General features: G+C 35.3%; 1 protein-coding gene across 1 annotated transcript in view; it reads right to left on the bottom strand.

The window, feature by feature from the left end:
* Positions 1 to 14,234, bottom strand: part of Nsl1 (NSL1, MIS12 kinetochore complex component) — a 34,061-nt gene that overhangs the window by 17,178 nt on the left and 2,649 nt on the right. Inside the window, exons 2-4 of the mRNA XM_005374740.2 lie at positions 13,473 to 13,551; positions 9,506 to 9,636; positions 7,784 to 7,838 (exon numbers count right to left, since the gene is read on the bottom strand). Of these exons, the coding sequence (XP_005374797.1) occupies positions 7,784 to 7,838; positions 9,506 to 9,636; positions 13,473 to 13,551 (265 nt within the window). The remainder of the gene's footprint in view (positions 1 to 7,783; positions 7,839 to 9,505; positions 9,637 to 13,472; positions 13,552 to 14,234) is intronic.

The raw sequence follows: 14,234 nt of genomic DNA, 5'->3' as shown, positions 1-14,234 counted from the left end.
AAAAAAAAAAAAAAAAAAAAAAAAAAAAAAGAAAGTGCACGTATTGGGCAACCCCTCTGGGATCCCTCCTGTCTCTCAGGAGCTATTCCTGTTCCTCATTCCTTTTCCCAATAAATTTTCCTACTCTTAAAAAAAAAAAAAAGAAAGAAAGTGCTTATATTGCTTACATAGTTAAGAAAAGACAATACATTTATTTTTAGTGTGAAAAAAATCAGGAAAAAGTACATAGCAAATACCAGGCTAGCTTAATTACAATAAATGGCTAGATATACTGTGGAAAAACTGCAAAGTGTTAAGAACAGTGAGAAAAGTCTGCAGAGTCAGAGAAGCGGCAAACAATACCCATAAAAGAATGACAATTAGACGCTCAGGAGGCTTCTCATCAAATGAATCAGACATCCAGACTGAAAGGAGGAAGTAAAATATCTATTTGTGATGACATGATGTTTTACACAGAAAATCCTAAAGAAGCCACTAAACAACTACTAGAACTTACAAGCAAGTTCAGGAAATAAGATCAATATACAAAATCAATTATCTCCACAGTAAAAATGAACAACCAAAAACAAAATTTAAAAAACAATTTCATTTATAGTAACATCAAAAAATAAAATATTTAGGAATAATTTAACAAAAGAAATGCAAAGAATTAGAAAACATTGTAAAAAAAATAAAAGAAAACCTAGAAAATAGAAAGACGTATGCTGTTTTTGGACCAAAAAAACAACATTAGGAAAGCAATACTCCCAGAACAGGATGTAGCTCAGTGGTAGAGCACCTGCCCACCTACCTAAGCATATCTATGCCTAGGTTCCATCCGGAGAGTGGCCATGATTAAAACACAATATATATGTGTATAGAAATGTCACAACGAACTCATTAATGTGTACGGTTAATATACAACTATACATTTAAGTTATTAAAAATAAATAATGTCCTTTTCCTGTTTCTTTTATTCCTCTTAATTGTTTTTACTTTCTGTTTTCCTCCTTCTTGGGCTGAGGATATAGCTCAGTGTCATAAGTGCCTGCTTGGCAAGTGCAAGGTCCTGAGTTCAATTGCCGGTACCAAAAAACAAAAATAAAAATTGATTAATGATGTTTTCTTCCTTCTTTTGGATTATAAAGGTTCTTTTTCTTTTAAAGACAATTGTACCCCCAAAATTGATCTATAATTTCATCATAATTCCTACTAAAATCCTGGGAGAAATTTTTGCAGAAAGTGACACTCATCCTAAAATTCATAAGAAAATTTAAGGAACCCAAAAGAGTCAAAACCATTCTTAAACAGAAGGACAAGGATAGAAGACTTATTCTGATTCCAAAACTTCCTACAAAACTGTAATAATCTAGGCCCGTGGTGGCAAACCTTGGCACAGTGCCACCACGGGCTGTATCATTCAAAATTCTGCAACACTTGCCATCACTGAGTCAGAAAGTATGTTGCTGGTGTAAGGACAGAGGCGCAGGTCAGCGACACAGGGAGTCCAGAAATAAATCTTCACATTATGGTCAACTGATTTTTGACCATAAAAGAGGGCTGGGAAAAGAACTGCCTTTTCAACAAATGGTACTAAAATGACTGGAAGACATATACTGAACAATGAAGTTAGACTTCTACCTTACAACATATATAAAAACGCTATCCAAATGGATCAGAGACCTAAATAAGAGCCAAAACTGTTTAAAGTGTTAGAAGAAAATCTAAGTATAAATCTTAATTAGGCAATGATTTCTGATACACCAAGAGCAGAGACAACTAAAGGAGATAAAATAGGTTAATTGGACTCAAAATTTTAAACTTTTTTGTTTCAAATAACACTGTCAAGAAAGTAGACATGAAAGAAAGTATCTGTACATCATGTACTTGGTAAGGAACAAGTATTCAGGATATAAAAAAAACCATTACCACTCAACAACACCAAGATAATAATTCAAACAAAAATGGTCAAAGGATTTGAATACACATTTCTCCGAAGAAGACACACTGGCCAATAGGAAGAGCCAGGATTATAGCCCCCCCCACCCCAGTAAAGTACTTGTCTAGCAACAATGAATTTAAAAAGGTCAATAAGCGAGTGAAAAGATCTTCAACCCCATAGTCATTAGAGAAATGCCACTTAAAATCACAATAAAAGACAACTTTATTATACCCCCTACGATGGCCATTATCAAAACCCTAGAGACTGGGTGTGGGGGCACATGCTTGTAATTCTAGCATGCAGGAAGGCTAAGGGCAGCCTAAACAATGTAGTGACTTAGCAAGACCCTGTGCTGAAAAAAAAAATAAAAAAATAAACAAGAAGCAATGGGGATGTAGTTCTGTGCAAAGGTCCTGGGTTCAATCCACAGTGCCACACATATGCACATACACACACACACACACACACACACACACACACACACACGAAGAACAGGAGCTGGCAGAGATGTGGAGACGGAACCCTTATACACTGCTGGTAAGAATGTTACAGCCCCTTTTGAAACAAACAGTTCAGCAGTTCCTCAAAAAGCTAACTACACAGTAACCATATGACCCAACAATTCCACTCACAGGTATAAACTCAAAAGAAAACATATGTTGGCCAATAACTTGCAAACAAATGTTCATAGCAGCACCATTCATAATAGCCAAAAAATACAAACTAAAATCATGTCTCTATACTATGAGTGGATAAATCAAGCATGTATGTCCATAAAATGGAGTATTGTTTAGAAATAAAAAGAAATGAAGTACTGATACATGCTAGAACATAAACGAACCTTGAAAACATGGTAACTGAAAAAAACCAGTCACAGAGGACCACATATTCTACTTATACAAAACACCCACAGTAATAAGGTGTATGGAAACACAAAGTAGCTTACTGATTACCTAGGGCAGGGAAAGAGATGAGACTGAAGGATAACAGACGAAGAATGAGATTTCTTCTTGAGAAGACGAAAATGTTTAAAAATTTACTATGGTGATGGTTGGATGGCCAAATAAACTGAAAGCCTTGGGGTTGTACACTTTAAGTGGGCGAGCTGTATGCCATGTGAACTATATTTCAATAAAGCCATTTTTCAAAAGCACATATAATGGTATAATAGACTCAAAATGATGACTAAAAGTGAATAACTTCAAGATCAAAGATGAAACTTCAAGATCAAAGATGAAAAAAGAATTTACTACTTACAGATTTTTACCTAAAGTGACTTAAGAACTTTCACAAGAAGAAAAGTAAACCTATAGGAAGGCATGAAATTCAAGAAACACCAGTAATTTCAGAATTGGGAAAATTTGATAAGTCTCATCACTGAGTACAAAGAAATGGTAATTGTAAAATTCTTCTAACAATAGAACTAAATTCTAGAGAACAAGAAGGAAAATTAGGGGAAGAAGGTAGGTATGCAGTGGGTAGAGTGTACAAAGGTCCTGTCCTGCTCAGGAAGGGATTAAAATGATAAATAACGCTGTTTTGTTATGTAACTTTAACAGAGTAGTTCAAATTTTATATGAAACACTAAAGGAACAGAAACACAGTGTACAGCTTCCAAACTGCGAAAGAAGAGAATAAAGAAAATTCTACCAATACAAACATGGAAGGCAATAAAATATGAAATGATAAAAGCAAACTCCTCTATTTGGAAACTAAAAAATAGTTGTAGCTACACTTGGGAAAAATTTTTAGCCTTAAATACACATATTAAAAAATAAGATGAATGAATTAAAGTGATCAACACAAGGAGCTAAAAATAACAGAAAAGCCATAAAAGGAGGAGGACCATGTTAAAGATATGAAATCAATGAACCAGAGAAATTTAAAAAGACAACAGAGAAACTCAGCAGAACTACAAGCTAAAAAGTCTAGGGGGAAAAAAAAGAAAAGAAACCTGGAGCAAAATATCAATGGGGGAGAAAAAAGAATAATTGAAGTGCTCCTCATTAGAGGAAAGGATGAATAGTGGTGTACCTCTACACTGCAGTACTATTCAGTATACACTGTAGAAGCGGGGAAAGTTACAGAAAGATATGATTGGTATGATACAATTTATATTAAACATTTAAAATAAATACCATACATGGTAGGTACGTGTGTCTAGAGTAAAGCATAAAAACATGGGTAGGAAGGAGTCAGACTACTTGAGGACGGCAGTTTGATTCCTCAGATAAAAGGCAGTAGACCATGATGGTGGTGGCATAAACAAAGTTTCAACTACATCTCACATTTTAGTTCCTAAAACAGATCTGAAACGAGTATGACAAAATGTGGATAACTCCTAAGGACGGATGGTAGGTACAAAGATGTTCGTTATGTCACACTACATATTTTCTGTATGTTTGAAATATTTCAAAGAATTAAAAAGCAATCATGCTGCCTGATGTATGCAGAATGAAAAGAGCACTAGAGAAACACAAAGGTCTTCCTATTTGCAGAAATCCTGGCTAGAGCAGCGGTGACTGAGAACAGAAGTGGCAACAGGAAGATGAAGAGAGGTGGGTGAGTGTGAGATTATACTCCAAGGAATAAGACATCAATGGGCGGGGCACAAGTGTGGCAGAGCCAACAACCAAGGGAGATAATCTTTCTCACATTGGTGGGGGATCTAGAGAAGGAAGGAAGGAAGGAAGGGAGCAAGGGAAAGGGAGTGAGAACAGGAATTAGGATGTGTTATGCACACGTACCAACACCACACAAAGACATAAAAGTAATGCAAATGTGTGCTAATATAAAAGGGTTGAGTTTGGCTAATGTAATACATAGGTGAAGGTGCCACTTACTCAGATGGGGAAAATTAGCAAAGAAGCAGTTAGGAAAGATAAAGAGAATCCTGTTTTATGTTCATCTCTTATTTCTGCTCTCTAGACATCAGCTCTTTTTTTTTTTTTTTTGGTCTTTTTGAAACAGGGTCTCGCTATGCAGTGCAGGCTGGCCTTGAGCTCACTTTGTAGCCCAGGCTGGTCTCGAACTTGCGATGATCCTCCTGCCTCAGCCTCCCAAGTGCTGGGATTATAGGTATGCGCCACCACGCCCAGCTAGACATCAGCTCTTAATGGGGGATTCTCATGTGCTTTATCTCTGTACCTTCCAAAGTTCCTAACATAACTGTGTAACTGTGTGAATCAATGTTATACACAGTGCTCAAGCACTGCACTTTAAAAACCAGAAAACCTTCTCTAAAACTGACAGCTTTCAAAGAACTGTGATGTCACTTAATATTCCAATAACAAAAAGGAAAAAAAAAAACTTTCAATAGGTTCCCATGCAGCTTTTTCAGATTTTTAAGTATACAGGAATTTATATAATATCCTAATTCATTTTAATTAATTTCATTTAATTTTACTAGTTAGATATAAGATATGCAATACTGTAGGGTATACTATTGTAAATGGGAAGCAATTTATAATAAGGTTATTATATAGTATAGCCCATAAACTAGTATTATATATTGTTTTAGCTATTGTTTGTAAAGCTACTTACCTTACTTGAGTTATAAAACAACAAGTAGACAGGAAATTCTGTAACACTTTGTAACAGAATTGGAATTCACACCTAAAGCATCAGGTTTTTGTTTTGTTTTGTTTTTTTGAGACAGGCTGGCCTTGGGTTCACTTTATAGCCCAGCCTAGTCTCAAACACTTAATGATCCTCCTGCTCCAGCCTCCCAAGTGCTGGGATCATAGGCATGCGCCACCATGCCTGGCAGCATCAGGTTTTAAATAAATAATTTACCATTTTATTAGTAAAGAAATTGAAGCTTAATGAAGAAAAGTAGTTTGGTCACGGACACGAAGTTAATAACTATAGGTTAATTTTGCTGTCCTTAACAAACTGATGTTATTCTAAGCTTGTAAAGATTCTGAAAATGACAAAATTTCAAATGTATCCGAAAGATATATAATCATTATTCCTTTGCTAATTTTTGAAATCAGAATCATATATACAGATTTTTCTACTAATGCTACATAACCAGAACAGTGACAGTAAAACCATGCAAATTCAAAGAATCATTCAAATAAATTTGTTTTCCCTACTAAGACAAAGTTACCAAGTTTTTTCAGAAAAAATAAACTGTCTAAAAAGTAACAGCTGAGTGTTATAATGGCATAAGTTTCAATTACTTTTTTTTTGAACTGGGAATTGAACTCAGGACCTTCCTCTCGCCAGGCAGGTGCTATGCCGCTGAGTTATATTGGAGGCCTTCAATTACTATTTTTATGCTGGTCAAAACCAAAACAAATATACGTCAACTACTGCATTTTGGAAACTATACATTTTTAGTGAACCATGATAACGGATTAAGCAGGAGGGCCACAGGCGGTTTTCACAATCAGACAGACTGCTATGCTTTAACCAACATCTACTTTGATGCTTGTACTCACACTCTCAGTTTATCCTTCTGCCTTAGGTCATGGATACTGCGTTAAAAAACAGTTCAGAAGTTGGGAATGGTGTCACATACTTTTAATCCCACCTACTCTATAGGCTGAGGCAGGAGGACTGTAAGTTTGAGACTAGCCTGGGTTATATAGTGAGATCCTGTCTCAAAATAAAAATTTTTAAAAGAAAGAGAGAAATAGCTCAGTGATAGAGTACCTGCCCAGCAGGCACAAAGTCTTGTATTCAATACCCAGTACAATTTTTTAAAAAGTAGTTCTGAATCCAACAACAAGAAGGTATTCAAAGCTACAAGTATAAATATGGCATACAAATAGATTTTTATAAGATTAACTGTATTTTAATTTTTCTCTAGTATTTTAGAAATGGCATTATCAGTGTTAAAAACAAACTCCAAAGGGTCTCTTAGAAAAACTGTTAAAAAAATTTAAATATGAGAATAGAGCCATTGTAAAATAAATATGATTTTTTTCTTAGCAATGCCAGGTCTGTTGATAGATTTATATAAATTGGTGTTAATTTTTTTCCTTCTCTTCCCTATAGATCAACACTTCTTTGTTTTACACTTGATCTCAGCCAAAAGGCCAAGAAGCGATAACACTTCTTGTTTTAATGATGCATCTGAATGAAAACAGAATTGGTTTCAAAGGCATATTGCATATTCTCATGTCTTAGTTACTTTTCTTGTTGCTCAGACAAAATACCTAACACCTAAAATCAAAGGAGGAAAAGGTTATTTGGCTTAGTTTGTAGAGGGTTCAGTCCATAATCAGCTGGCTCCAAGACAGTGTGGTGTGGCAGACAGGCCTCAGAGAAAACATTAATGATGTTCAGAGGGTAAGCAAAGCAACAAGGGGCCAAAATAAGACTTTTTCTGTCCCTTATATTGTATGCAAACTATCTACTCACACCCTTAATCCCAGCATCACACACTCTAGATTCAGCCACCCCTGAAAAAGCCCTATGACTGCATGATGCCTTGGGGGGACAGCTACACAAACTATAACAGCTTATCTCCTAAATTCAACAGTATGGTTTTTATTAGACTATAAACAAGGCAAAACCAATGAAGGTAACTGAAGGGAGAGACTATGAGACAGTGTTTTAGTAGACAATTTCGGTTGTAAAGCAAAGAATAAACTGTATAAGAACAGTTAGAGAAGGAAAATATTATAATAGCCTAGTGAGGACAGAGTTCAGATTCCAGGTCTCATGCTTGGAGACTGAGTCAGTAAGTTTAGAGAAAGTTCTCATAATTCTAAATGAGGAACTAATATGGATGACTGGGAATGAGTTAAACTGGCAAAAAGAAAGAGGATGCTGACACTTTCACAAGAACAGTAAGGACTCACGAATATCACACTGCTTGCTCATTTTTATCAAAAATGAACACTGACTCACCTGGATCAGGGTCACATGTTAAGTCCAATGGATGTACAACAGGGCGGTACTGCTTCTAAACACAGTATAGATCAAAACGGAGTTAATTAATCATTTAATGCCTCAACTTGTTTCATCTAATGTAAGCAAATATAATATGTAGCCAATACCATAGTATAATTCCTTTAAAGGGGAAACTTTTTTTAAGATCCTGAAATATGAAGGGAAGGGAGAGAAAAGTTTAGGACAGACTATCTGAATTATTTCTTTTAATGTACTGCCACCTACTGCAAACACTATGAAATAGCAAAAAAAAAAAAAAAAAGCAAATTACAGGCAGACTAAATTCTGCGTTTAAAGTACAGGGTAGTCTCCAGATTATGAACTATGTCTCAAGAGTTCATTTAGGACAAGTGTGTGAAACTCAAAATTCCTATTTCCATAGAAACTGTTCTAAACAAGGGGCTGTGCTCCAGGTCAGCACGGAAGCCATACGTCCTGCGACGTACTGGGCCACTGGCACAGACTCTACAACTCAGGAGAGAAGGAAGGGGGAAAATATCCTTATTCCTACCTGCAAGAGCCAAAGAGTTCAAAGACATAAAAGACTCTGTAAGTGCCCTGAGCTCATCTTCTGCTCACTTTTTAACTAGCATGGGGTGACTCACAGAGGACTGCACCTGCTTTACTGCATGCAACAGTAATTACTGCTTTGAGGAGTTTCTTGGGAGGGAGTAAAGAGACAGCAGAGAATAAACATGCTTTATTTTTTCTGAAGAAACTTTAGAACAGTAGGGAGTGGGGTATTTCTCTGAGGATTAACTATTCTGGAAGGAAAAAAATAAAGCATTCTGCTTATGAAATTTTTTCACAGAATAACTAAAATATAAATCCTGGACTTTAATTCCCTAAAATAATTCCTGGAAAAGAGGCACTCAGAAGATTTATATATGGAAGTATAATAGTTTTAAAAATTGAAGGTGAATACTATAGAATAACCTAGAAGGAACATGTATGCCTCATATGGGGCAGTACCATCGCCAGCAAACCTCCTCCACACCCTGCAAAAGAAGACTGAGTCAATGTGCAATGGGCTTATTTGAATTTACTATTAATGTAACAAACCTGAAAGATGGGTATGACATAGTTGATCACATATCTACAGTAATTTTAACAAGCAAGCCTATGGTTCTACATCTCTAAAATGCTCAGGCTGACAGAGCTGACTTCCTGATCTTTTGAGCCAGGTGATTATGATTTTTAAAGCAAATTTCAGTGTTATGAACAAACAAACAATTTTCTACACCTAAAGTTTTCTAAAGTATACAAACATGTACAAATAATGTGCCAAAAATAATGACAAATAGAAAACATACAAAAGATAAATGTTCTGAGGCTGGGGATGTAGGCCGTGGATTCAGTCCTCAGCAGCAAAAAATAATTAATTAATTAAATTTCCTTTCCCGTCCTGGTCTCAATCTTAAAAGTCACTGTCAATCTTCCATTTCTAATTTTAGTATCAGCTGTGTTCAAGACTTTGTATATAGTGCCTGCCTGGCAAGCGCAAGGTCCTAAGTCTCATTCCTGCTACCAAAAAACAAAAAAAGACTTACAAAATAAGGTACTAATTGAGGCAGAAAAGATAAAGACAATAAAATGTCATCTATCTCCACATGGTTCTTATATTTTAGTATTTTTACTGTGGTAAAATATACACAAAAATTTAAAATTAAATCATCTTACCAGAATTTCGTGTTGTGCTTTTAGGGTTTTGATAACACACTCAAGGATCTTTCTGGGATACTGCTTACGTTTTGTCGCTATATCTACTATGATTTCATCAAATTGATCTTCAAGTACTTTGATGTCAGAATCTATTTCAGAAAAAATGGTAAAACTCATTGTATTTGGATGGAAACGTGATGACCATAATTAAATTTAGAAAACACGACATAATTAAAGAACCAAATATGGCAGGTTAATAATTGTCCTTACTTTGGTGATTAATTCATTTACCCACTGAACAATCAATTACCTTGCACCTATAGGAAGCCAAGTCTAAAACAGAGAAATACAAAGGTAAAGGTAACATGATCCCAAGAAATAGGTAATTACAACTCCATAAATGCACTAGAGGTCAGAACAAAACGTTATCAGGACACAAACAATGGGACTACATAATCCTGGGGAATTTAAAACTTTAAAAAAGAAGTCTGAGCTTCAAACAAATGTAAATCCACTGGGGGGGGGACGGTCAGAAAAAAATTATAGGGAGAAACCTTTTAGGCAGAATAAATATTATTTGTAAGATCACAGAGTCTTTGGGGAAACAGGGAAGTTTTACATGGCTGCAGGATAAACTAAAGGAAAGAGGGATAAAAATATGTACATAAGAACTTGACCATAAAAGGCATTTAATATCAGGGATACTAACAAGTTTTGGTTTTACTGTTTCAAGCCAAAGTTGTAGCAGGAGCGGTGAGTGAAGTGGCTAGATCTCAAATAGGTCTCAACTGGATAGATGACAGGAAAAGATGAAAGACATGGTGACTTTAGGAGTTTTTTTCATTTAGTTAAAGTCAGATGCTTTCCTATGTTTTAACACAATCATGTCAAGAGACCATAACTCAAATATCTCACTTCCAAGAGCTTTGAATCACTGGTGGTATATGCATGACTGTCCCATTGGGCAGCTTTTTATTAATTTCATTAGTAAAAAGATCAATAAAAATGACTGGATTCATTTGTACCACCAGTGATACAGGCCGCCTGATTAAAATGATTCTCAAACTTCAGCAAGAAAATAAGCACCTAGGAAGTATGTTAAGAGTGTATAAATTTGATTCAATATGTCTAGGATGGGGCACAGAAATGACATGAATGCAGGTGATCCACTCAATCTTATTTTCAAAATCATTTTAAAGAGTGAAAATATGAAGTAGTTACAAACACTAAAGAACTAGGTCCTCAGCTTGACTGGTGTGCATCATATACGTTCTGCGTGTCAAAGTCTATGCTAGAAATCAATCTGCTTCATTAAGCAGAAGCTTTTTAGGAAGTATGAAACCTGAAACATTTTTTGAAATATTTTGAGAAACTGCTGATATAATCAGCATATACATATATAGCAAGTAAGGATTAATATACATCAGATATGGTCTTTCAATCATATAACAAATATTCTTTGAATCCAAATAAATTACATCTTTTGTAGGTATTATGAGAGAGGCCATCATTTCTTACTTTAATACTCATTTAAATAAGCGGCTCTAAATTTTAATATCTCCATTAAATAATTAGATCACCAGCCTGAAAAGAATAATGTACTATTTTACAACCATTCTTTAAAATCTCGCAGCTGAATCTTTTATATAAAGAGGAAAAAGTTTCTTAGGACCACCTAAGGATAAATCTGCAAAACTGAAATGTATAAATAAATATGAGCAAAAATTATCTATTAATTTAGCAAATATTTAATAAGTGCTTACTATATGCTAAACTGAACTGAGAATGGTGATGAGAAAAACAGATACACTCCCTGCTTTTACAGGACTTATAATTTTAAATCTTAAATTTACCTGACAAGCCTCCTATAATCCAATCCTTTCGGGGTAGTTACAGGGCAAAGAAAAGGTTGGTTTCATTCAAATGTTGACTCATTTATTCATTTTTATACGTTCATCCCTTCACTCATGTCACATGCACTGAGAAATCTCAGTAAACAAAACAGACAAAAATGTCTACCTTGTGAATCTTACTGCTTCCGTGTACTAAATTAGCAACGAACTGTATTTTTAAGTATCTCTTGAACCTCCTTCTGTTCTAGTGTTTTAGCATAACTGTTCATCCTCTTTTGCTGCACTATTACAGTAAACTCCCCACGGTTTCCCCTTCTCCAGCCCACCCCTCACACAGCCAGCAGTCAGCTTCCTCAAATATAAACCTTGTCATATAATTCTACTTCAAAACCCTTCCCAGGTACCCCTCTGCCTATAGGATAAAATACAAATTCCTCAGGCACAAATTCATGATCTGGCCTCAATTTATCTTTCTGGCCATACCTGCCGTTAGTTTTCTCAATTCGCTTCTGACATTTTCTAAACACATAACTTTTTTGTTCTTTGCACTGTTGTCTTCTTTCTTTCAAATGTCCTTCCTAATTCTTTTCTTTCTAGCACAGTTCCATTTATTAAATGCATTTAACTTAACCTAATCCGTTAGGTCTTCTCCCACTTTCCAAAGAGTGCAGGGATCCCTTGATCACTTCCTCCCAAGAGCAAGTTCCTAAACTAGGAAGGGCCATGTGTTTTCACCTATTTCCCAACATTTGGCATAGGACCTTTCATTTAAGTAACCATGGAAGCAACTAAAAAGTACAGGGCAGTACTGTCAATTATTTCTCTTCATGGTCATAGGAGAAAGGGACAAAGTACAGCAACTAATCTCTTAGTGTTTCCAATAAATCAATAAAGTAAATATATCTTTCTCCAGACTACTGAAAAACTCATCTATAAATTGATAAATTATGTCACTATAAGTAATCTGGGACTGAGCAATAAATACAGCAATTTCAAAGCAACTTCACAGGAGTCAAATAAAGACAATGAAAAGCTGTGTAGCTTGAAAGTATTTCTAGCTGATTTTGCTATACTCTCTCCCTTCTACTTTTTTTTTTGGTTTTTGGTTTTTCTCCGGTACCGGGAACCGAACTCACGACCTTGCGCTTGCCAGGCAGGCGCTTTGCCGCTTCTCCCTTCTACTAATTGGAAATTATTCTGTTAATATTTGGCAAAACTGATGCTACTGTTTTTATATGTAAATCACAGAGTGAATTTTGGTGACTTCAAAAAGACAAATATAATGATTTCAAAGACTAGATAGTAACATCTTCTGGGCCAAGTACTACCTTGACGTTGACAAGAAAAATTAAACCACAGAGGTTGCTTGGTGGTGTTGGAATCAGCTCAAGGACATAACTGATAACCTGGAAGCACTTATAGTCAGCTACGCTGGTCAGACCTGAGGACTATCACCATGGAGACAGACTAGACATCATGACTCTTTTATCAAGGTAGCCCTTCTCTGGACATTGCTGCATGACCACTGGGGAATTCTGCCCTCTTTCCACACTAATCCATCATTTCTTTTCTATGCTGACCATTCTCTTTTTACTAAAACTTGGATTTCTTTAGCTATGACAATGCCATTAGTTAGTGTACAATCAATCTTTCTGGCTCAAGAACATATTTTTTTTTTAAGAAGACTTTAATAGTTATTGATCTCATCCTTCGCATGGTACTAGTATACTCTAACTTCACACTTCTACAAGTACCTCAGCATTCACTCTAGGGATAACTTGTACAACTACAACTTGCCTTAGAAAGAATGACTAGAATTTTCTGAACCTGTTTCTTCATCTGAAGATAGTTCACAGTATCTCCCACTGAACTACTGACAAAGGTTAACTTTGAGAATTAAATGCAAGCCCTGATTAAAATGGCAGACTGCATATATATCAAGGTACCTACTATGTTTCCCTCATTATGACTGTAGTAGTGCTCCAAATGTTAATTTCCTTTTATTTCCCCAATAAAGAGTTTTTAAAACAAGTGATACTAAAAATGGGGATTAAAAGTAGCACTCAAAATAAAATTATCTACGAGAAACCATTCAGGAGTCGATGACAGAAGGAAAAAGTTAAGTCACATACCCATCAAACTGTTATCTGAAGCTTCCTGCCAAGCTTGCCCATTAATGCTCACATTCTCTTGCACAGCTCTTTCAAAAGTCTGCAATGAATTCACAGTAGTCAAGTCATAAAACAATTTTACATACTGAATTCGAATGCTTTGACAAGATAATCATCCCAAATTTGTGAGGGATACAAAGAAGCATAGCAGACTAGCCTAGTGGTATTTTTATTCCTTTCAATGGAGATTTCATTTCTATCATTGATTCTACCTACATTTTGGCTCTGACAGCCATTATACTGCCCATGAGAAAGTTAGATGTACAAATTTAAAATATTCCTGTAAATAAAACAATGAATTTCATAAATAAAAGAAAAATAAAACCTAACAAATTTGGGTTCCACTGAATCTCAGGAGCACAAATGGTTTATATACTATTGAAGGACTATCAGCTTTAACAAGAGGTAAAATATACATGCTTAAAATAAAATGTATTTCTGTTTTATAAAGGACTATTTTTTTTTTACAGTGAAAATATATATGGATGCAATAACCCAAAATATGCTTTAAAATAGCAAGGGCAATAAATTTTGACAACTAGTGGATTTGGTTATGGGCATATGGCTATCTACTGTAACAGTCTATTTTTGCAAAATGTTTATAATATATTACAAAATAAAGAATTAAAGGAATTTGGTAATACCATTAAATTTTCAAATGTGAGCCAGGTGTGGTAGCACACACATGTAATCCCAGCACTCAGGAGGCTGAGGCAGGAGGAT

Source organism: Chinchilla lanigera, unplaced genomic scaffold (assembly GCF_000276665.1).
Source record: "Chinchilla lanigera isolate Chin_1 unplaced genomic scaffold, ChiLan1.0 scaffold00005, whole genome shotgun sequence".
NCBI lineage: Eukaryota > Metazoa > Chordata > Mammalia > Rodentia > Chinchillidae > Chinchilla > Chinchilla lanigera.
Note: the sequence above shows the minus strand (reverse complement) of the source record. Positions and strands in the feature narration are given on the sequence as shown.